General features: G+C 35.5%; 1 protein-coding gene across 10 annotated transcripts in view; it reads right to left on the bottom strand.

Moving 5' to 3' along the window:
* LOC102697957 (F-actin-uncapping protein LRRC16A) overlaps window positions 1–19,752 on the bottom strand; it is a 113,057-nt gene that overhangs the window by 72,580 nt on the left and 20,725 nt on the right. For all 10 annotated transcript variants that reach the window (XM_069194920.1, XM_069194919.1, XM_069194927.1 and 7 more), the window contains 4 exons: window positions 8,953–9,003; window positions 5,427–5,486; window positions 2,778–2,899; window positions 1,463–1,560 (listed from right to left, as the gene is read on the bottom strand). In XM_069194920.1, the coding sequence (XP_069051021.1) occupies window positions 1,463–1,560; window positions 2,778–2,899; window positions 5,427–5,486; window positions 8,953–9,003 (331 nt within the window). The remainder of the gene's footprint in view (window positions 1–1,462; window positions 1,561–2,777; window positions 2,900–5,426; window positions 5,487–8,952; window positions 9,004–19,752) is intronic.

Here is a 19,752-nt window from a genome sequence, read left to right as displayed (position 1 = left end):
CCACTTTTCATTTTTTTATTAGTTAAAAAAGTTTCAAAAATCCAATAGATTTCGTTCCACTTCACAATTGTGTCCCACTTGTTGGTGATTCTTCACATAAAATAAAAAATTTATATCTTTATGTTTGAAGCCTGAAATGTGGCAGAAGGTTGAAAAGTTCAAGGGGGCCGAATACTTTCGCAAGGCACTGTAAAAGTGTTAATAAGCAAAGAATTCAAAGTATATTTACAGCATGTAAAGTGGACCATTATTGTGTGTAATAGTGGTCAGAATTTGAGAATAAAAAGTCACTCAAAACTCACATACTTGTTTCAATTATTAGTAATAAAATAGCTGCATTACTGCCTTACTGACAGATAAGAAAAAACAAGTGATAAAAAGCTAAATGTGAAGAAAAAATATTCCAAAGAATGGTTTTACAAAAGAGACCCTACAACTAAAATTATTCATAACCTATATTTATTCTGTTATAACAGACGTTAAAAGCTTGCATTTGTTTCATACTCCAGCCATACATACAGAAAAGACCCTTGCTGACCTCTGTATCCACAGGGACCTCAGTCTTAGCAATATCTCCACTTAAGCTTTGAATCTATTAAATAAACTATTAAACTGCTTTTTATCATCTGAGAAACACTCCTGGAACAATTGCTTGGTTTATCTGATGTTGATACATTAACTCATGCCTTTAATTAATTGTGAATGGGCTATCAAAATGCTTTATTTTCATACTAAAATAATGCTGTCACATCTACAACTTGTGCAAAATGTAGCTGTTTGAGTTTTAAAGAAAATTTTCAAATTACTTCTGTGCTACATTCACTACAATGGCTTATGGTATAAAAAATATTTTACTACAATATAAAGTAATATATTGCTGGAAAGACTTGATTATCTCACTATACTATCACTAACACTCACTAAGGACAACTGACAGTTGTCTTTTCTGCCTCCCAGGAACAATATACTGTACAAAATAAAAGGAGAATCTTTCTTTTTTATAAAGTAATAAGACTGTGGAATTCACTGTTTTATAACAGATGCACTCACACCAACTGTTCTTATGGTAAGACTTAAGCCACACTTTTACAAACAGCTTTTTAAAAAAAAAATTACCTACCTATTAATGTTTGTAGTGTTTTACAGTATGTTTTATTTTTTTTGTGTTACTTTCAATGGTTGGGTAGAGCAGCATGCTGTGAGCCTGTACATTTTCACTTACTATAGATTATTTTATTTTCCTCCATGTGGGACTCAAATGCGAGTCTGAGACATGGAGACGTACAGTAGTTTCACAAAGTTTGTGATTTTGTGTTTGTGAATTTACACAATTTTACAAAACCATCAATTGATTTATTTTGTTACCAAGATTTATTAACCGGTCTATGAAATTGGGACTGCAGTTCCCCTATAACAAACTTGGGGGGGGGGGGGGGGAATTTACACATTCTTGTTATATTACCACAAGGCCCAGGCTCAGTCACACTCTGATTGTCCCACAATGTCTGGAGGTTTGACAGGCGCTCCACTGGTTCCATCAACAGCTTCTTCATTACTTGTCTGTCAAACGTATGTCAAAGAATAGGTGATTAGAAACAAACATATAAGGGCATGTGCAGAAGCAACAGTGATATAATGAAATCACTGACACACCCTTGAAACAGGCATGATAAAACCTATGGCTGGGACTAAAATGTATATTGAACTCAATAAAGCAAAAGAGGATTATACACAAATTTACTGTACAATTACTGTAATGCTGTCTGCAATAGTGGCTGCATTTAAAAGTAAATGCATGTAGTATTTTAAAGTGTGTTGCCTTGCACATCACATTACAGATCTGTTCTTTTTAGCTAGAATTCGGTCTGTTGTATTATCTCTTTTAACAATCAACATTCTGACAGGATAGTATCTTTTGTGACCCCTAGCCCCAGTACACATAATAGCCTACTCAGCTCTAAGCTACAGCAAATGTACTAGAAAGTTATCTTTGGATAGTTTCTTGGAATATGGAATATTGTAAAAGACAAAAATAGTTTTTGTAGATATAGGTTTGAAAGGTCAGGGTAACATGCTACCTTATCAAACACTTCATTACAAGAGCATTCATATTTTTGCCTGGCTTGTGTGGATATAAAGCTTGGTAGGTCAGAGCTGGTCTGATAATTTGGTGTTTATGAAAGATGATCACAAGATGCCAAATCGAAGGCAGAGGAACAAGATGGACCAGGAATGAGTACTAGACGTTGATACATGTAGATCGAAGAGTATTGTGTTGGCATTTATTTGTTACAAGATAATACATGCTGCTGACAATCAGTGTTCCAGTGTTTTCTTATACTCAAAATGCCACTGTTATTACTTTCTTCTTATTATTATTATTATTATGCTACATGGCACAGACAGTACATCTTTAGCAAGCGCTTGGATGCTGACATAAACAGAATACTCCAATTCAGTGATAGATTAATGCAGGCACTATTCAGGTGTTTACCAACATTTTGGTTACATACTGTATGGTTGCCTTAGAGGGAATAATTGAAAAGGTTATTTTTCTCTTTGTTTTATCATTTAAGATTATTTGCTCAGGCTTGCTACAAATACTTTGAGCTCTTGACGTGGGCTCTAGTCCATTCCATTCTGCTAAAACAGCCAAAGAAAGAAATATTCCTCTCATCGTTTACATGCAGGTATTTTGTTTCTGCTGAAGTTTCACTTCTTGAGAAATGAAGTGACAAGATTGCATACAGGTGAAGAGACATTCTGAGACCACCTACAGAGGAGACAGACCAGGGCATATCCTTCGGAGGCAGGTCCCTATGTGTGCCACCACTTCGTTCACATCTTCAGAGGACGCAAGCTTCATAGAAATAACACCCCTTTCACACTCCACAACCAGCTGGAAAGAGCAAACAGAAATTAAATAAGATGACCCTCCTTAAACTGAATTATCTAAAGCAAATATTAAACAATCTCTGCTGTTAATATTTCACAGAATATGTATGAAACATGATTATATAATTAAAGAACTACCAATTACAACCATTGCTTTCATTTTAACAATTCATTGATTTTATGAAACTAATAATACACTTTTCGAGTTGTTAGAACTATATATATTTTAAAAACTGTTGTTTTATCTGAGTAAAGCTAAGACAAAATCTCAGTTGTTCAAAATGTAAAATCTGATCGTGTGATTAACATATGATTAATAAATCAAGGCTCAAAGTCAAAATCTTATTTATTCCAGTGTCTTTAACTAAACATGGGTGGTAATAATCCTAAACTAGGACTTTTGTTCTTCTAATCTAAGACCTTCCCAACTTTCCACACCAGATGGCTGGCATTTTGGCTCAGAGAGGTTGTTCATCTCAGTGAGAGGTGCCCGAGAGATGGTGGATTGATTCTGGGATTTGACTGCACATGCTACTTTTGCAATACCCATCTGAATACAAACTTAAAACTATGAGCTATAAACCTTGAAACTGGTTCAAAGGTGTAGTACAGGAGTTGTCTTTCTATAATAACAAGACTTATTTTTGAACAAATCAAAATCATAAATATAAAATCCTGATTTTTAGTGAAATAAATATGACTTCCTACCTATTCAAGTTATTGAGTCATTGTTGAATTGCCAGTTACTAATTTTATCTCCTCCTGTTATAGCAAGATTGATTTTGTTAAAAGGGAGCTCTTGAGACTGTTTTAAAGATGCTGACAATACAGGCCTGACAAAATCTGAAGTCTTTGAAGCATCATTAATTGGTTTAAGAGATTTCATGTGGGCACAACAGGAGATTTTAAGTGATGCTGGCTAATGTATTTCTGTCACTCAGCAAAGAAATAGTCACTTAAATGATCTGTAAAGCCATAATCTGCGTTAAGTGAATGCAGTTCAATTACTTAACAATCATCAGTTTTTGTTTCTTAAAAGACCCAAAAAGGGTAATCAATTGCATCCAAATAGCACAGGTTAGGGGTTGTTTGTCAAATGTGACAGCACTCAATGAGATAGAGGTTTATTTAATTAAACTAAATGATATCACAGACTATTGCAGAACTCCTTTTATATAAAAGTAATCTCTGTAGAACCTGTTTTCATCACCCAGTAGCAGTTAATATAAAAACTCAATAAACTACAATAGATACTTCACCTATCACTGGGTTATTGTTATTATTATTGCATTATTATTAGTTACAATTTTAATTTTTTATTTTATTTGTCTAAGAAAAAAATAAGAAACAAGAAATGAAAAGTCATGCATGTTTTTACCAGTATGTGCTTCAATATAATACTACACTTAACACAGTACATTAAATCTGAATTCAAAATTAAATATGAATTGTGTACTGTATATGAACCTAAGGTTCTTCATAATTCATGATGAGGCTAGGAAAGAAAATCAGACTTTTTACTTAAGCCTAGTGTCAAAAATTCTTTGGAACAGAATTGTTGAATATTATGGAGGTATGCCTACCCTATCGTATCATTTCTTAATACAACCCCTATACCCTCACAGAAAGGAAGAGTTAATGCTGACAGACCTCTCTCCTATGTCACCCAGTCATTGAGCTATTCGGCTTAACATGCAACGCATAAAGCTTACCACTACATTAAAAAGAAATACTTGAATGAAGAAGTGCTTGGAAAGTAACAGGACCCCCTGTGACTGCTTTCACTGGTAGCCAGCAGAACCCATGTCTACTAATCCCAACCCTAACCCCAGCTAGTTGTGAGCTTTCACTTGGGAAATCCAAGTCACAGCTGATGTGAAACCAGCAATGTCAGATCATAAAGCTCCACTGTGCATAGAGCAAAACCCTCAGCTGGACAAGCCACTACAAATACCCAAATACTTGATCTGAACAAGTAACACAGACACCTCTGAGCACGCAAACTGCTCAACCAGAGCAAGCACCACAAGGGGGAGCTTGAACAGTCCCTTGGCACAGGAGTTTGGACAGCTATTTGAGAGGTCACAGAAGAATACTCTTTAAGCAACCCAGAAACATTTTAGACTACTTTTGCATAATTAATATAAGTATATATTTAAGCTACAGAAGACCTATTTTAATAGACTCATTGTACTGGACTAATGGTTTCCTGAATATATGTCAAGTGTTTAACAGCAAGAAAGGCCTAATGGCATTGCATAAATTACAATAAAAAACTGCTAGACCTCTGTCTGTCCAATTTGTATTATATTATTCTGAGAATAGTTTAACCTGCCTTAGTGAATTAATCACAGATACACTTCTAAGGTACAGTTTCAATGCCTAAGGACCAAGCATATTATTAATTTTGAGTTATAAAAACGTTACTTATGACAAATTCAAGATAATACAGATTATCAAAAAAAGACAAAGACAAAAAAAGCTTAAAAAGAAGACCTAAATGCAAGTATTTAAAGCAGTATGTTCCTTACCTGACCAGGCTTGGTACAGTGGATTCCTTGAATTTCCAAATAATTGAAAGTCTGTTCAAGCTGAAATAAAATTAATTACATAAATAAATAATAATTTCCTCTTTTTACAAAAATGTTAAGGTTGTGACCTGGCAGAAGTGGAAGAGCATATAATAGATAACTAATAATAGTGATCTATGGAGATGGTTAAAGCACTTAATAGTAAAAAAACACTATCCAACAATCTTAAAGCATTTTCCACCTTTTCCACATTCAACTCAACTGTACAAATACATGGGAGGTTTAAAAAATAAAGCATGTAACAGTACATCCTTCACAAAAACATCAGTTAAAGAGGAGACATACAGAATGGTCACTGAACAATATGAATATTAAGTCTTTGCCTGAAAGGGAATCAGACAGCCATATGTATGTTTAGAATACAGTACAGCAGTAGAGAGGTTTTTAAACCTTCCATTCTAATAGGTGCTACCAGAAATAAACATTTCCTGTAAGGATTAAACCTACTTCATGCTAAGAAATGTGACCTTGCGCCTCTTTGAGGAATGAGAGAGAAGAAGCCAAACTAATTCAGGAAAGACACTGCTTCCTGAACTAAAATACTTCACTCTGCAGTAGTTTTCCTCTATAGTCTGTTATCTCTGTATCTGCTTCCCTCAGGGCACTTCCAACCAGAGAGCGGGATGATTCATTCCGATGCTGCTTAGAATACTCTCATGTTTTTTTGTCCAGCAATATTTTAATATTACAGCAGCTCTTCTAACAATTTATTATACCCCCCCCACCTAACTTAATATTTACATTATATCTAGAACTGCAAACACGACCTGACTTTTCAGATCTTTTGCACTCCAACTAGAAAATGATGATATTTCACCTCAACTTTTACTATTCTTTCCTATTTAATTTTTGTTTCCTGAAACAAGAACTTGTACATTTGTAAAACTTATGTTGTAAAACATAAGGCACTTTTAAAGAAAAATATATATTTTATAAATGTAAATCACTGCCAAACAGTAACTGTACTGCGTACTTTGCCATTTGAGGATTTTAAGAGTGGGACTGGTCACATCTGCAATCAGGAGAATCTCTGCCATTTACAGACAAGGAACAGGCATGAAACACTGAACAGACCTCACCTTTTCATCTAGGGTACTACATGAATCTGTATTATTGAATAATAAATAAAAGCTTACTTTGATAGCTAATTCATGTCTACCACAAAACATGTTATAGACTGCCTAGAAAAAAATGAAACTGACCTTTTTTAACTTCCAAAAAAATGCCTTTACAATCCCTTCGCTACTTATGCTAATACTAAATCACACAGAGGTTGCATGAACTTGTTTAAGGAAAGGCAGCATGCCAAGTAAATTCTTAATAGTCGCAAACAAGCACAGTCATGCATGCAGACAAATAATGAACAACCATATTTTCATATCCAAAATGTTAATGTACAGGTATTTGTAACACCTATTTTTCCTATATCTTCCTGCAGAAGTACAGTACATTTGACCTAGTTATAGTTTCTTTAATTAATTATAATTTATGTATATTGATATAAACATCATTCATCCATACATTGTCTAACCACTTTATTCAATTGTGGGAGAGCAGGAGCCTATCCTGGCAAGCAATGGGCACAAGGCAGGGCACACCCTGGACAGCATGCCAGTCCATCGCAGAACACAAACACAAACACTTACACTCGGGACAATGTTCCCTGAAGCCAATTAACCTACAGTACCAGCACGTGGGCAGAAACCAGAGCATCCGGCGGAGAAGCATGCGAACATACAAACTACATGCAGATAGCACCCCAGGTCCAGAACTGAACCCAGGCCCCCAGAGGTGGGAGACACCAGACCTAAAGATGTACCACTGTGAAGGTACGCTAGGTGTGAAGTGGCTATCTCGGTAGTCGTGAAACAGGAGTGTCCAAGGCTCAGGACACACCTCTCATGGAACTTTTTCACACTTTTGCATGCGCTCCCCCCCAAGAGTGGTGATGAATCCGGAACCCTTGTTGAGGTAACCAAGGTATGTGATGTACAGTACCTACACTGAGAACACCAAGCCCTCGCGTGCTGATATTCCAATATTCGGGTCCAGAGTCCCTAACTCACTGATGCCTCTATACCACATGATAGGATAGATGAGGTCCACCAGGGTTCCTTTATTGTTTCTTTAGTGTTTTGCCCACTGTCTCCTCCTAGACTGTAGTTCTCATGTCTCCGCCCCTTATCGGGGTACCAGCTGCAGACACTAGTCTGCTTTCTCCGTCATAAATGCAGACGCCCTTTGCTTTCGCCAATACCAGCATCTCCTGGCACCTGCTGCTATGTCTGCTTCGGCCCGGTGCTCTTCTACCTTCTCATTTTGCTACCAAACCTCGGCATGTGTGGACAGAGCGGGCCTGATCTTCTGTCCGCTCTGGTCTACAGCTATCGCAGGACTGACGTCCTGACTTGGTCTCTCTGATGGAATTAGTCAGCTTACTTTTACAGTACTCCTACAGCTGAGCCTCATAACCTCAGACTGCACTCAGCTGTGGTTGTATGAACAATGTTTCGATCTCCCAGTGAGGCTCCGTCCCTTAAAGTCCTTTAAAGGAGCCACACCCTGGACGTCTTAACAATATATATATAACTTATAGATATATATAGATAACTATATATAGGAACAAGTAATAGGTTTATTCCATGCTGAAAAAAAGAAGAAAGAGAACACAACGTTTCGGCCGTGGAGCCTTCTTGTTCCTTTGCAGCCTACGCATGCTGACGCAGCTACCCACCTGATAACTATATATATATATCTTTTATAGGAAATAATTCCTTCAGTGTATAACACATTTACTGACAGCCTGGGATAATGGAGACACCAGTAACTAATCAGGCCATTATGGCTAGATGAAATACAGATATGATGAGAGACATTTATTCATATCACCAATGTAAAAAAAACATAACAGACAGATTTCTAGGCTGAAAAATGTGTCTTGCTTAGAAGAAATCTAAAGATCTTATGATGCAGTCTTAACTTGCTTTGCACAGAACAGTAATATCTGTCATGAATAATTAAGGTCCTGAAAACTATTTTAGATATTTTTTTAAGATCCATAACCAAGTCTGTTTTCATCTTTTATATTCCTGTTTCACTAGAGTATGAATAAATATCAAGAGAACTCTGTCATCAGATTTTTACAGTGCCCTCCATAACCTTTGGGATAGTGAAGTCAAAATTGATATTATAGGTATATACACTCTAGCAATTCAGTTTTGAAATGAACAGATGAATATGAGGTAAAAGTACAGAATATCACCTTTTATGCCAATTTATTTCTGTGCTTGTATGTTGTACCATTTTAGAATAATAGCACTTTTTGTGTTCAACAGCCCAATTTCTCGAAGGAAGAGAATAACAGACATCTTTTCAAAATATCTCCAAAAATCACTTTACCTTTACCTTCTGTAAGAATAGGACATTACAAAGGGAATGAAAAAGCTAAGAAAACATATGCTATTACCTTAGTTGGGATGCGTGCAGTCAATATGTATGCTCGGTGAGATGCAAGTGCCTGCAGGAGACAAAAAAAGCTTTTCAAATACAAATGAAGACACTCCCAACAAAATATACATATTTGTGAGGATCCTAAAGTGGGCTTTGATGGCAAACCTTACCATGTTTCCTTGTAATTCAATATAATTCTGGATAATACAAGTCATTTTTAACATTCAGTCTGTCACTTACTTGAAGATTTGACAAAATGGTTTGAATTTATTTGAGATTCATAACCCTTTGTAAAAAAACAGCTTCACAGCTTCAATCTACACAAAGAGCAATTCTGCATTATTTTTGACACAAGTGGACAGAATACAATGTACCTGTTAATTTGTCAAGACTTCTAGGACAAACAAATGTATTCAAAATGTGCAGCTTTTCTTTCTGACAGACTGTGCAAAAAGCATTATTAACCTACAAAAGAATCTATCACACACACAAATAGCATTCGGGTTTCAAAGAGTAACACTATGCCTGCAGAGGACACTTACAATTCAGGCTTTTAACAGAGCTGCTCATTTCAAGGACATTACTGGAGTGTGGGCTTTAAGGTTTAAATCACTCTTGTCATGCTTTGCTACCAGTTATCACATTGTGGGTGCAATTTTGTCTGCCTGTACTTAGCAATTAGCTCTTTAACAAAACTGCTGTCTCAAAATAAATCTGAAGAGACGGAAAAAGTATATTTACAAAATAACCAAACATCTCTGAAGGTTGTTTATGCATTACAAAATGAATGGACAATTACTACAGTTTTCAATACCAATCACCAATTATTCATGGTTTTCACTCCCTGGAAAAAACAGATAATGGCATGTAAACTATAGGCAAGGTCAAGTAGAAGGGAAAGTGCTTAAGAAAATGTAAAATATTATGTCTGTAATGAAAGTGAAAGCTACAATCTGAAAAACAGAGCCAACATGATAGAGAACTGAATGCCACAAAAAAAAAATATTTTTATTTTGGGCAGGGTTCTACTTTTCAGTGTGCACAAGTGGCAAATTCAGGCTTTATCTACAGAAGCTCAGAGAGAACAAATAACACTCAACTGGCTGGCTGGTCTAATCTAATTCTTATCTCTCTTGTTTTTTTATATATATTTTTAAATCACAAAGCAAGGTTAAAAAATGAACAGGTACAGAACTCCACACACACAGACTTGTGCAAGATGAGATATGATCTTCTTAAACACAAAAATAAGTATACAAAGCCTAAGAGCTTCATATCATCCCAGTACAGATCTGAAATTGGAGAATTATGTGACAAGGCTGCTGAATCAGGAGCAAACAAGGTTTGTCTCCACTTGTAACTCACTGTGAACTGAATTATAAACCAATAATTTCTATGAGTACTTCAATAAGTAAACTGACCATAAAATAGTCTTAATTGTTATGCTAATATTTGACACTGTATCCTGCAAACATCAAAATAAGAAGAATTTCTCCTTTATGGTCAACACTACTGTATAATACTATACTATTCATATAAATAGGTGCTAGTGAATTTGATAAGGTTGGAAAAGTGTGGTCAGTCTCAAATTGATTGTTCTTTAACTTCTCAAGAAGAAAAAGAATGCATGTAACGTTTCTGACTTTCTGAGATATGACACTATTCTAATTGTAAGGTATTTATTTATATTAAGTAATGGTTTACTTTTACAGAACTGTCATATTGTTGTAAATAAATGGTATTGTTAATTTATAATAAGGCGTACATGTAGGATCATTGCTGCATCTAGAATTATTTGTGGCAGAATCATTTTCCTGGCAATAAAGTATTCCAAAAAGTTCTACTGAAAGTGTATGTTATATTTACACTACAAATAAATTTAAATACATATAGGGAGAGTCGCAGGAGCTTCTGTTTGTATTAACAGCAGTTCCACAAAAGAAATCAGGTCAGAACATTAGAACATAAGAATGTTCGCAGTCCCAAGGAAGTCGTTTGGCCAATCTACAGTAGCTCATTAGCTTTTAAGTAGCAGAGTAATCCAAGACTCATCCGTCCATATCTCGAGAGAAGCAATGGTCTGGGCTTGGATGACATGACACTGTGTCTAAAGAAATGTTACCTGCTCTCAGTTTAAACGCACCTTTCCTTCACTTCCATTAGTGTCTTCTGGTTTATGCAATGCTTCTCCCATTTAACAATAGCTGGCAAATGACAGCTATAATAAACTGAGCATGAAAAGAAACATATCGCCTTTTCTATTTCCAGATTAACCGATCATTCATGATTGATGGAGATGCACTCCAGTGACTGACTGCTGCATAAGCAGTAAATCACCTCATTAGTGAGAGTGTCGATTGGGCCCAGCCAGTTTAATCTGTTGAATGGCAAGCCTGTTTTAAATTAAGACAGAAAAGCACTGAAAGTGCAGGTAGCCAGGCATTAGTTGTGACATCCGTGACTTTAACAGGAGACACACTGTTGGTCATGTCTACTGATGATAAATATAAATCATCATAATTGATCAACTTTGTGAATTTGTTGTAGTTTTAAGAGTTACGCTACTTTTGATGAGGAGTATACTTCGTCGTTTACACACACATTTAATATATTTATCAATTTTTTTAAAACAAAACCAGGACACAATGTAAAAGAAATATTCTGTTTTCACTATTCCTTTAATAGTGGCTTTAACTATGAGTCATATGACTTAACTAGGTTTTTAATCGCTATGCCAAACTTAAATTGAGGTCATTCACTCACATCAGAGCTGTCCTGTTTAAAATACACTGAGGGGATTCTCTGAACAAGACAAGAGTGATATGAGTCCCCAAAGACCAGAAATACTTTTTTTAAACTAGTAAAAGTGAACTAAATAAAGCTATATGAAAATGCATACAGTACAGCACACTCTATATTAATAGGCGCAGGAAAAATACAGCAAATCTATATCCAAATTTAAATATGTATATTATCCTTATGTGTTTTTATGCAAACTATCCACTCTGTATTTATTATACAGCCCATATTTTTATTTTAGTATAAGTGATTTTTCAGGAATGTGGAATTCCAGAGGATGAAAAAATATCCAGATTTTCCACTTTGACATCTTGAATGATATAATTAAATAGAATAATAAAAATAATCTCTTATCAGCACATAGATGTGAGACTTATCAAAAACATATCAAAAAACATTCCTCTTGCTGGTTCAACTCAGTTCAGCCCTGAGCTGCAGTTTCTTTGGGTACGGTAGTAAGTCACACACACAGCAACTTGTGGCAACAACTCAAGCTTGTTTCTTTCCAAAGAAGTGCAGCCTGCTGGGCACTGAGGAGCTTATTAGTAATCAAAGTCTTACTTTATGAATACCAAACCTTTGAGGAAAGGAAATTAGCTGGCTGAACAGTATCTTCAAACCCTTCAACATTTTAGAGCTCATACAGTACAGTGCGAGTGTAGAATTATTTTCTTAGCACATTCACACTTCCTGTGCTTAGAAATTCACATTTCTTAGGAGTTCCCTATTATAAGTTCACCACATGAACATTAATGAAGATCAACTATTAATTAGACTGCACCATAATCTGGACCATACACTTTACACTGTGCAACAATACTGAATGCACTGAACTAGTATAACAAACAAATTAATTTCACCCTCAGTCGGCAGCACTGTTGTGGTCACTGGATAAGAAACCAACAATCACAACACATTGGCATTGATGGATGAACAAAACAGTACATGAACAATTTTTTACTGAAAACTGATAAGCAAAAGCTGCTCCAAAGTACAATAGAAATAGAGTATATTAATCTTATGTACTATAAAAGCTCTTACAAATGAACACAGGAACCTAATAAGCAAAGGAGATGCAATTATCCCTTTGATAACATTTTATCAAAACCATATGAATACATTAACTGCACTGTCATACAGTCTAACACACCATCTACTAGCTCTACTATCTGCTGTTACCATAGTTACAGGATCCCCCCCCCAGTGTTAAAAGTTGAATTTTCAACTGAATTTGATTTTAAAAAAACAAGCAAGATTTTCATCAATGGCCTGGTAAGTCCAAGAGGGTTTCTCCGACTACCTGATGCTAAAGCAGCTGTCGGGCAGCCTTCCCAAACTGTCATGGCATACTTAATTCTTTTAGAATATAGTTCCTGGCTATATTCACCTATTTTCAGGACGTTTACTCATCTGTGTAACTTTTTAAAGATGAATCCTACGTGGAAAAGGTGAGAACACTGAAAACCTACAACATGCATGGGTATTATTTTACCAAATCAGACAAAAACAAAATAATTGCAAATTCAGTGTAAGAGTGGAGCTAATGGAACATCAATTTACTACGGGCTGCGAGTAGGAGTAAGTGAAATTCTGCTCCATTCACATTAATTCAATTAAAAAAACTGTCAGTTGTTTCCATCTTAAAAGATTTTTTTAAGCAAACAATGTGGAGGACACTGAAGAATGCTTTAAAGGATAAAAAAAGAACATCTCCCCATTAGCTCATGTTTTCTCAAACCAATGACATGGAAAAAGAAAAACAGTGTTGAGAGGTACCCGAAGAAAGTGCTCCTATAGCTTCCTTCCAGTACTGTGTACCAGAGGCCTATTAAAATATTAGCAGCAAAAACACCACTATGTCTCAACTGCATTCATTAGCAGACAAGTTACTCAATATGGATCCCCTCTGCACTTCTAAAGAGCCAAGCAGACCATTATTTTACGTCAAGTCATGGATTATCATGAATAATCAGGAGCAAACATCTATTGAAATTCCCAGCTGTGCACTCAGTGGGTTATTCCCTAATCAAGATTCCAGGGGAACCTTAAAATGTTCTAGGTGTTGTTACACATTCTTGCTTAATTAATACTCCAAATGCTGTATTATTTTAAACAGAAAGTACTCTTATGAAGAGCCAATGATCAACTTGCTATACAGTTTACAGTTTAGGGTAAAAGGGAGGCTAGCATAACTACAGTAGCATGTCCCCAAAAATGTATATACTGTACATGGTTTCCTTTACTTTTAAGTGACAAAACCACACTATGTTGCAAGTGAAATATTTATAAAATGACACCTTATTAAAGTGAAAATGATTATCTGTTAAATAATGCATGGTTTGTAGCATTTCAATTGAAAAAAATATAAAACATACAAAGCAATGCAAACAATTTGAACCTCTAGATGTAGCCCTGCAAGGTTAAGGATGCTCAGTCAGCACTGTGTAACAGAGGCTGTCATTAAGAAAAGGTGCTCACAGAAACATGCGAAGAGTTAAGACAAAGAAAAATTAAACAGAGAAAATTTCTGAAGTTAGAAAAACAAAATGTGGAGCAATGCCTTTTTCCAATTGCTAGAAGAAAAATGTTATTTTTGTCAAAAGGTTTATGCAGTACAGATCAGAGCCTTCTAAAATGGACATTTGGTGAACATCACAGCATACAGTATGTACCTCAAAACAAGATGTAAAGAAAACAATGTTTACTGTCTTACTAGTTAATTGTCTTGCCCATTCTTAAGCTTAAGTGTATGTTCTGTATCAAACAAAATAAAAGCAGATGGCATAATACAGAATGTTGTAAAGTGCCCATCTGAAGTACAGTTTAGGGGGATCCAGATCAAATACTAATATCAGGTTTGTCTTTTCTTATACATCTAACTATATTCTAGCACATATAAGCTAGTATTAATGGAGGAGTTGCTTAGGGCTTTCCTGATCTCCCAGAATTGGCTTGTTGTGAGCTCCCTGCCATTTTCGTAGTTTAACTACTCCATGCATTGTAATGCAAAACAATGAAGCAACGAAGGGAGACAAGGTAATTATAGCTTTCTCATTAAGAATTAGATGCCCTCCAAAACTGTTTTTGCAGCATTGAAATATTTTAATTACAAGGCAGAACAAGAACCAGAGACACTGTTTGACATCTTCTTGTAGTACTCACCTTTCCTTCATTGATCAGAGACCACTTGGACAGACTGTTAGTACAGTACTGTATATCTCCAGGTTGTCTGGTTACGCATTACTGATGTCCAGAACTATTCCAGTATAAAGACCATCTATTCAAATGCTAAATTTATTCCTGGTCAGGTTTTAGAGAGTGAGGGTCATTTCCTAGAATAGTCAGGCAAGCCCTAGGCAGAAGTGACATAAGAGGTTAAAGGCAGATCAATAGTTACTGAAGTGTACCAGGGAGATATTTCAAAGAGTGATCGTTGTTTGCAAAGCCCCCAGGAGTAGCAACACAGTGGGTGCTTTTAAAATCTTGACTGCCCCTGGCACATCTCAGAACACTGTGCTACATTTAAGAAAATAAAAAACTGGCAAGATTACACTCTCAGCCAGACATGAATGCAGTCTTAGAAGTACTGTTATGAAGTTCCCACTGACAACATGCCAACTTTTCAAAATGTCAGAGGGTACTGGTGTCAATCCCATCTCACTCTCTCCCACAAAACATAATCCTATTACTATGAGTGCTTAAAGATGATTGCTTTTAAAGGCATACATAAAGTTTATTAGAATCTTTGATAATTTTAGTTCTTTATTTGGTTCTACAACTCAATTTGTGAAAGAATTTTTAAAATCCATCTAGCTTAGAAATTCAATTACTAAGCTTTGCTCCAACCTTGTTTATATTTAATTCTTAATTTTACACATAGGTCACTGAAGACGAAATTCTGATTTACAATGTTAATTCATAACCTAAAGTGTACCAATTTATACAGCAGGCAATTACTGGAAAAGGCCACATGACATACTTGGCTCAAAAGTACAAAAACTGCATCTAAACCAGGATTTGACCTCACAATCTTCCAGTCTAGAATCCCAATCACTACTCCATACCAATTTGGTCATTTTAGGAGGTTTGCTGAAAGAATTGTTTTACTACAACCTTTTCATGTACTTTACTTATTTGTGAGAACTGAAAGTGATCAAAAGCTAGCCAAGCAATTTCCAGTTAAGCTAACCTTTTCTAAACAGATAACCACAAGCAAATCATGTCTGCAAAAAAACACTCACGATTAAAATATGAAATACCTGCACTAGTTCAGACCTATTGTGGTTTCTTACAAACTACTATTGTAGTTTACTACTTGTTGCAGTATGATTAGTGCCTTCTTTGGGAAAAAAAAACATTCTTCCAAGAAAGTTAATCTATCCATGCTTGTGTAAAAAATGGAAAAATGTTTAATGTCATAAAAGGGATGCAAAACTGCCTCAACTACAGTTGGTCTGCTGATAGGTCTGGTACATGGCAAAAACACAATGGAAAGACTACCCATATACCACATATTGCCTGGAAACTAGAATCATGAAGAGGTTCCCAAGCCACACTCATGTTTATGGGTCTCTAAATTACCTGCCAACCTCACTTCAAACAACATAAGCAATTCTGAAATATCAATGAATGCACAGGCAATGGGCTTAGTGTAATATTAATTTTGGGTACAATACTGAATTACTTTTAACTAAATATTATTCATATTAATTTACTGATTATACAAGTTAGTTGATCTTAAGTTTACTAACATTTTAATTGTCTGTCATTGGCGCTCATTTAAAAAACACAAACTTCAAGCAGACTGCTCTTCATGACAAGAGTTGACAAGCATGAAAGTACGGACATAAAAATACCCAGTCAGTTGCCAGCATGTGAAATTACATGACTGCCCAGCCCAGTAGTACTTTAATACATTTGTCACTTTCCCTTACTCTGTGGTTAGCAATTCATTCAGAAGGGTACTTTAAAGGGTGCAAATTATTTGATGTTTTAAACAATGAGCTGCACTCTTATGAAATATGATAAAAACATTTCATTGCCTTAAGAGAAAAAGAAACAAATGTTTATATATAGGCTACATTTACCCCATTAAAATACTTTGTTGTTTCTGAAGTCATGAAAAAAGACTAGTTTGTTATCGAAGTAAGGCAGATTATCTCGATTGCAGCTTTTATTTAGGAAAGGAAGTAAACTCTTCTCAGGTCTACAGACAGTCGACAGGATCTCTGCCCAAATCTCAACAGCTGCTAAAATTTTCAATTTAATTCTCTATTCATAATTTAAGTAAAGGTTTTATTTTAATCTTTTGAATTACTATTACTATTCTATTTTTTTCTTTTCAACCTCTATATCAAGAACTGTTTTTCATTTAAATTACTGTTGAAATTGCTGAAAAGGCAAAAGCTCTTCTGGATTCATAAAAATCTGGACACAGATGTGTGCTTGCAGACAAATTTGTTCTCCCAACAAACAGACCTGAATCTGCATGCAGCATAATCAATTGTATTGATTAAAAATTAGTACTTTCCGATTTCACTTTAACAGATCTATATTTCAATTACTTGGGACTACACCTTGAGATATGCTTATGAAAACCCTTAGTTAGTTCTGAGGTTTTATAGCTTTTAACTCCTCTGATATTTGTCTTCAACTTTATTTTAATGAAGTCCTAATTTCCTTGTGCAAAGGTATAATTCAGTATATATTATTGAAGACGGCATTTCATGAAGCATATTTCAAGAAAATTTTAAACAACAGCTGTGGCGGCTGTTTTGCATGATGTTATCAAAAAAATTAAAAGTTGCTGTGAACTAAATCATTTCTATTATGTTGCTTTAACTTTGCAAACATCACTGGCGACACAGCAACCATCCAATCATGAGCTGGACTTCTGTCTTGTGACCACCATGTGTATGGTCACACAAAAGATGGCTACCAAAATAAGATCAAATCGAAGGATAAGTAAAAATGATCACAGTGATTGAATGCTTTACAGGTAAGCATGATATGTATTTTATAGTAGGTCAGCTTCAGAAGTCTTCATTAGGTAAAGAAGTATAAGCTCCCTAGATTGATGGATCCCTTATTTTATTCTGAAACTGTTACCCTTGGAAATTACCTGGTATTGCACAAGTGATGAAGCAACTTTGTTGCCTACAACTAGCCCGTGTTACACTGACTAATGTATGCGCACCAGCTCACCTTTTTCTGTATGAGGCATCGCAAAAATGTGAACATGTCAGCTTTTGGTTTGTTTTCTTCCCTTGCGATATAAAAACTCACTATCACAGATCATGCAAGGTAATACTGTATTACATTTTAAAAATTGCCACAGGATCCTGGAGAAAATTGGTTGTTTCAGCCATGAAAGAAATGTTCACAAAATAGGTATTTCCTCCGCAAGTGGTAGCCGAACCACAATGCTTCTATCTGTATGCAAGGCATGCATGCTAACTGAATGCTGAAAGGGAAACTCACCAGCAGCATAAAAAAATCAATGCAACAGTGTCTCATTTTCCATTCTTTCTTTTATCCACAATAATTACAGCCCGTTGTTTAGTGGACATTTCTAAGCACTTCTCCTGAGGCACCATCTCAATTAGAAATTCATATTTCAGCAACATTACTCACTCTTGAGATGAACATTAGTTCGGTTTCATCTAGACAGAAACAATTTCCACCTCAATAAAACACCGCAAGTTCAATCAAAACATACTTCATAGGCCAATTACACTGCGATTATCAACAGGCAAGCCCCTCATCTTTTCGAAATTACAGATTTGTTTTCTTTCCAATAACAAATTACCAGTGAAAAGGGTCTTCTTGTGAAACAAACGATACAGTGAAACTAAATTCAAAGCAGATTCAAAATAGTGCCACTATGCCACTGAGCTCGAAAAGAGTTGAGGATATTTCAATCCACCAGACATTTCTGTTTCTACAATTGGCACTGCCATCAGTTCATACAGCAGCAAAAAATGAGGTCTTAAATACAACACTTAGGCGATGGAAGAGACATGAAAACAAGTGAAGTGTGTCCAAATGTGACAAGATGTCGATCGTGTCTTGAGCTTTTCTATCTCTAAGTCACTTTCACTCTTACCCAATGTGCCTTCCCCCTGACTGTAGCAGTAATTACATTGCTGCTGGTCTTTGAGATGGTTTCCATTTTCTTTTTTCCCCACACACAGCACTTAAGTCTTAAGTTTTACAACAGCAATGCCTGACATGCTGGATCAAGCTAGCTCCTCAAGATCAGCAGCTATTGCATGCTGCTACAGGAAGGATGCCATCATACTGTACTACACACAGCATAACTCCCTTTCATAGTTAAAAAACTTTGTCACTTTCAGTAGTTGTTTGAAATGTAATGGATATCCAAGGTATTTTTTACTGCACTTTTAAAGTAAACTCTGTTCAAGATTAATACTTTATATTATTGAAGGTTATCCATTTTGCCACTTTTATTTTATGGTATTCTATTTGATATCATCCATTTTAACTTTTTTTTTTCCCTGCCTAAAACCTGAAAGGAAAGATCCAGAAAGCAGGCAGGAATTTCATATCTCAAGATTTGATGTGTAGCTATGGAAATTAGGCAGTGAAGTCAACTACATGCCCCTTTCTGAAATCTTAGTTTAATAGAGTCAATACAAATTTACAAAATTTGCTTTTAATATAAACACATTCACTGAAGAGAAAGATCTTATGTGAAATGTCTTGTACAAACAGACTTAAGAACAAGTTCAATGCTACTCAGTTGAATACCTTATTGTAACGAGTGAACTTTGCCTTTGACTGAAGACTAATATTGTTACTGTAGCTGCTACTTCTCAAAACAAATGAGATGGACTAAATAGTCTCCACTTATTTTTAATTATAATTATAATCACTTATGTTCTTAAGAAGCAACAAATATCAAATGAACAGCTATTCTGGAAAATGAATGAGAGAAATTGTTTATGTGAAAGACCAATGTTTGCCTACAGTATGTTTCTCTAAAACAGCTTGTCGT

This window comes from Lepisosteus oculatus, chromosome 10 (genome assembly GCF_040954835.1).
Source record: "Lepisosteus oculatus isolate fLepOcu1 chromosome 10, fLepOcu1.hap2, whole genome shotgun sequence".
Classification (NCBI taxonomy): domain Eukaryota; kingdom Metazoa; phylum Chordata; class Actinopteri; order Semionotiformes; family Lepisosteidae; genus Lepisosteus; species Lepisosteus oculatus.
The sequence above is the reverse complement of the archived record's forward strand: the minus strand, read 5'-3'. Positions and strand labels throughout refer to the sequence as shown.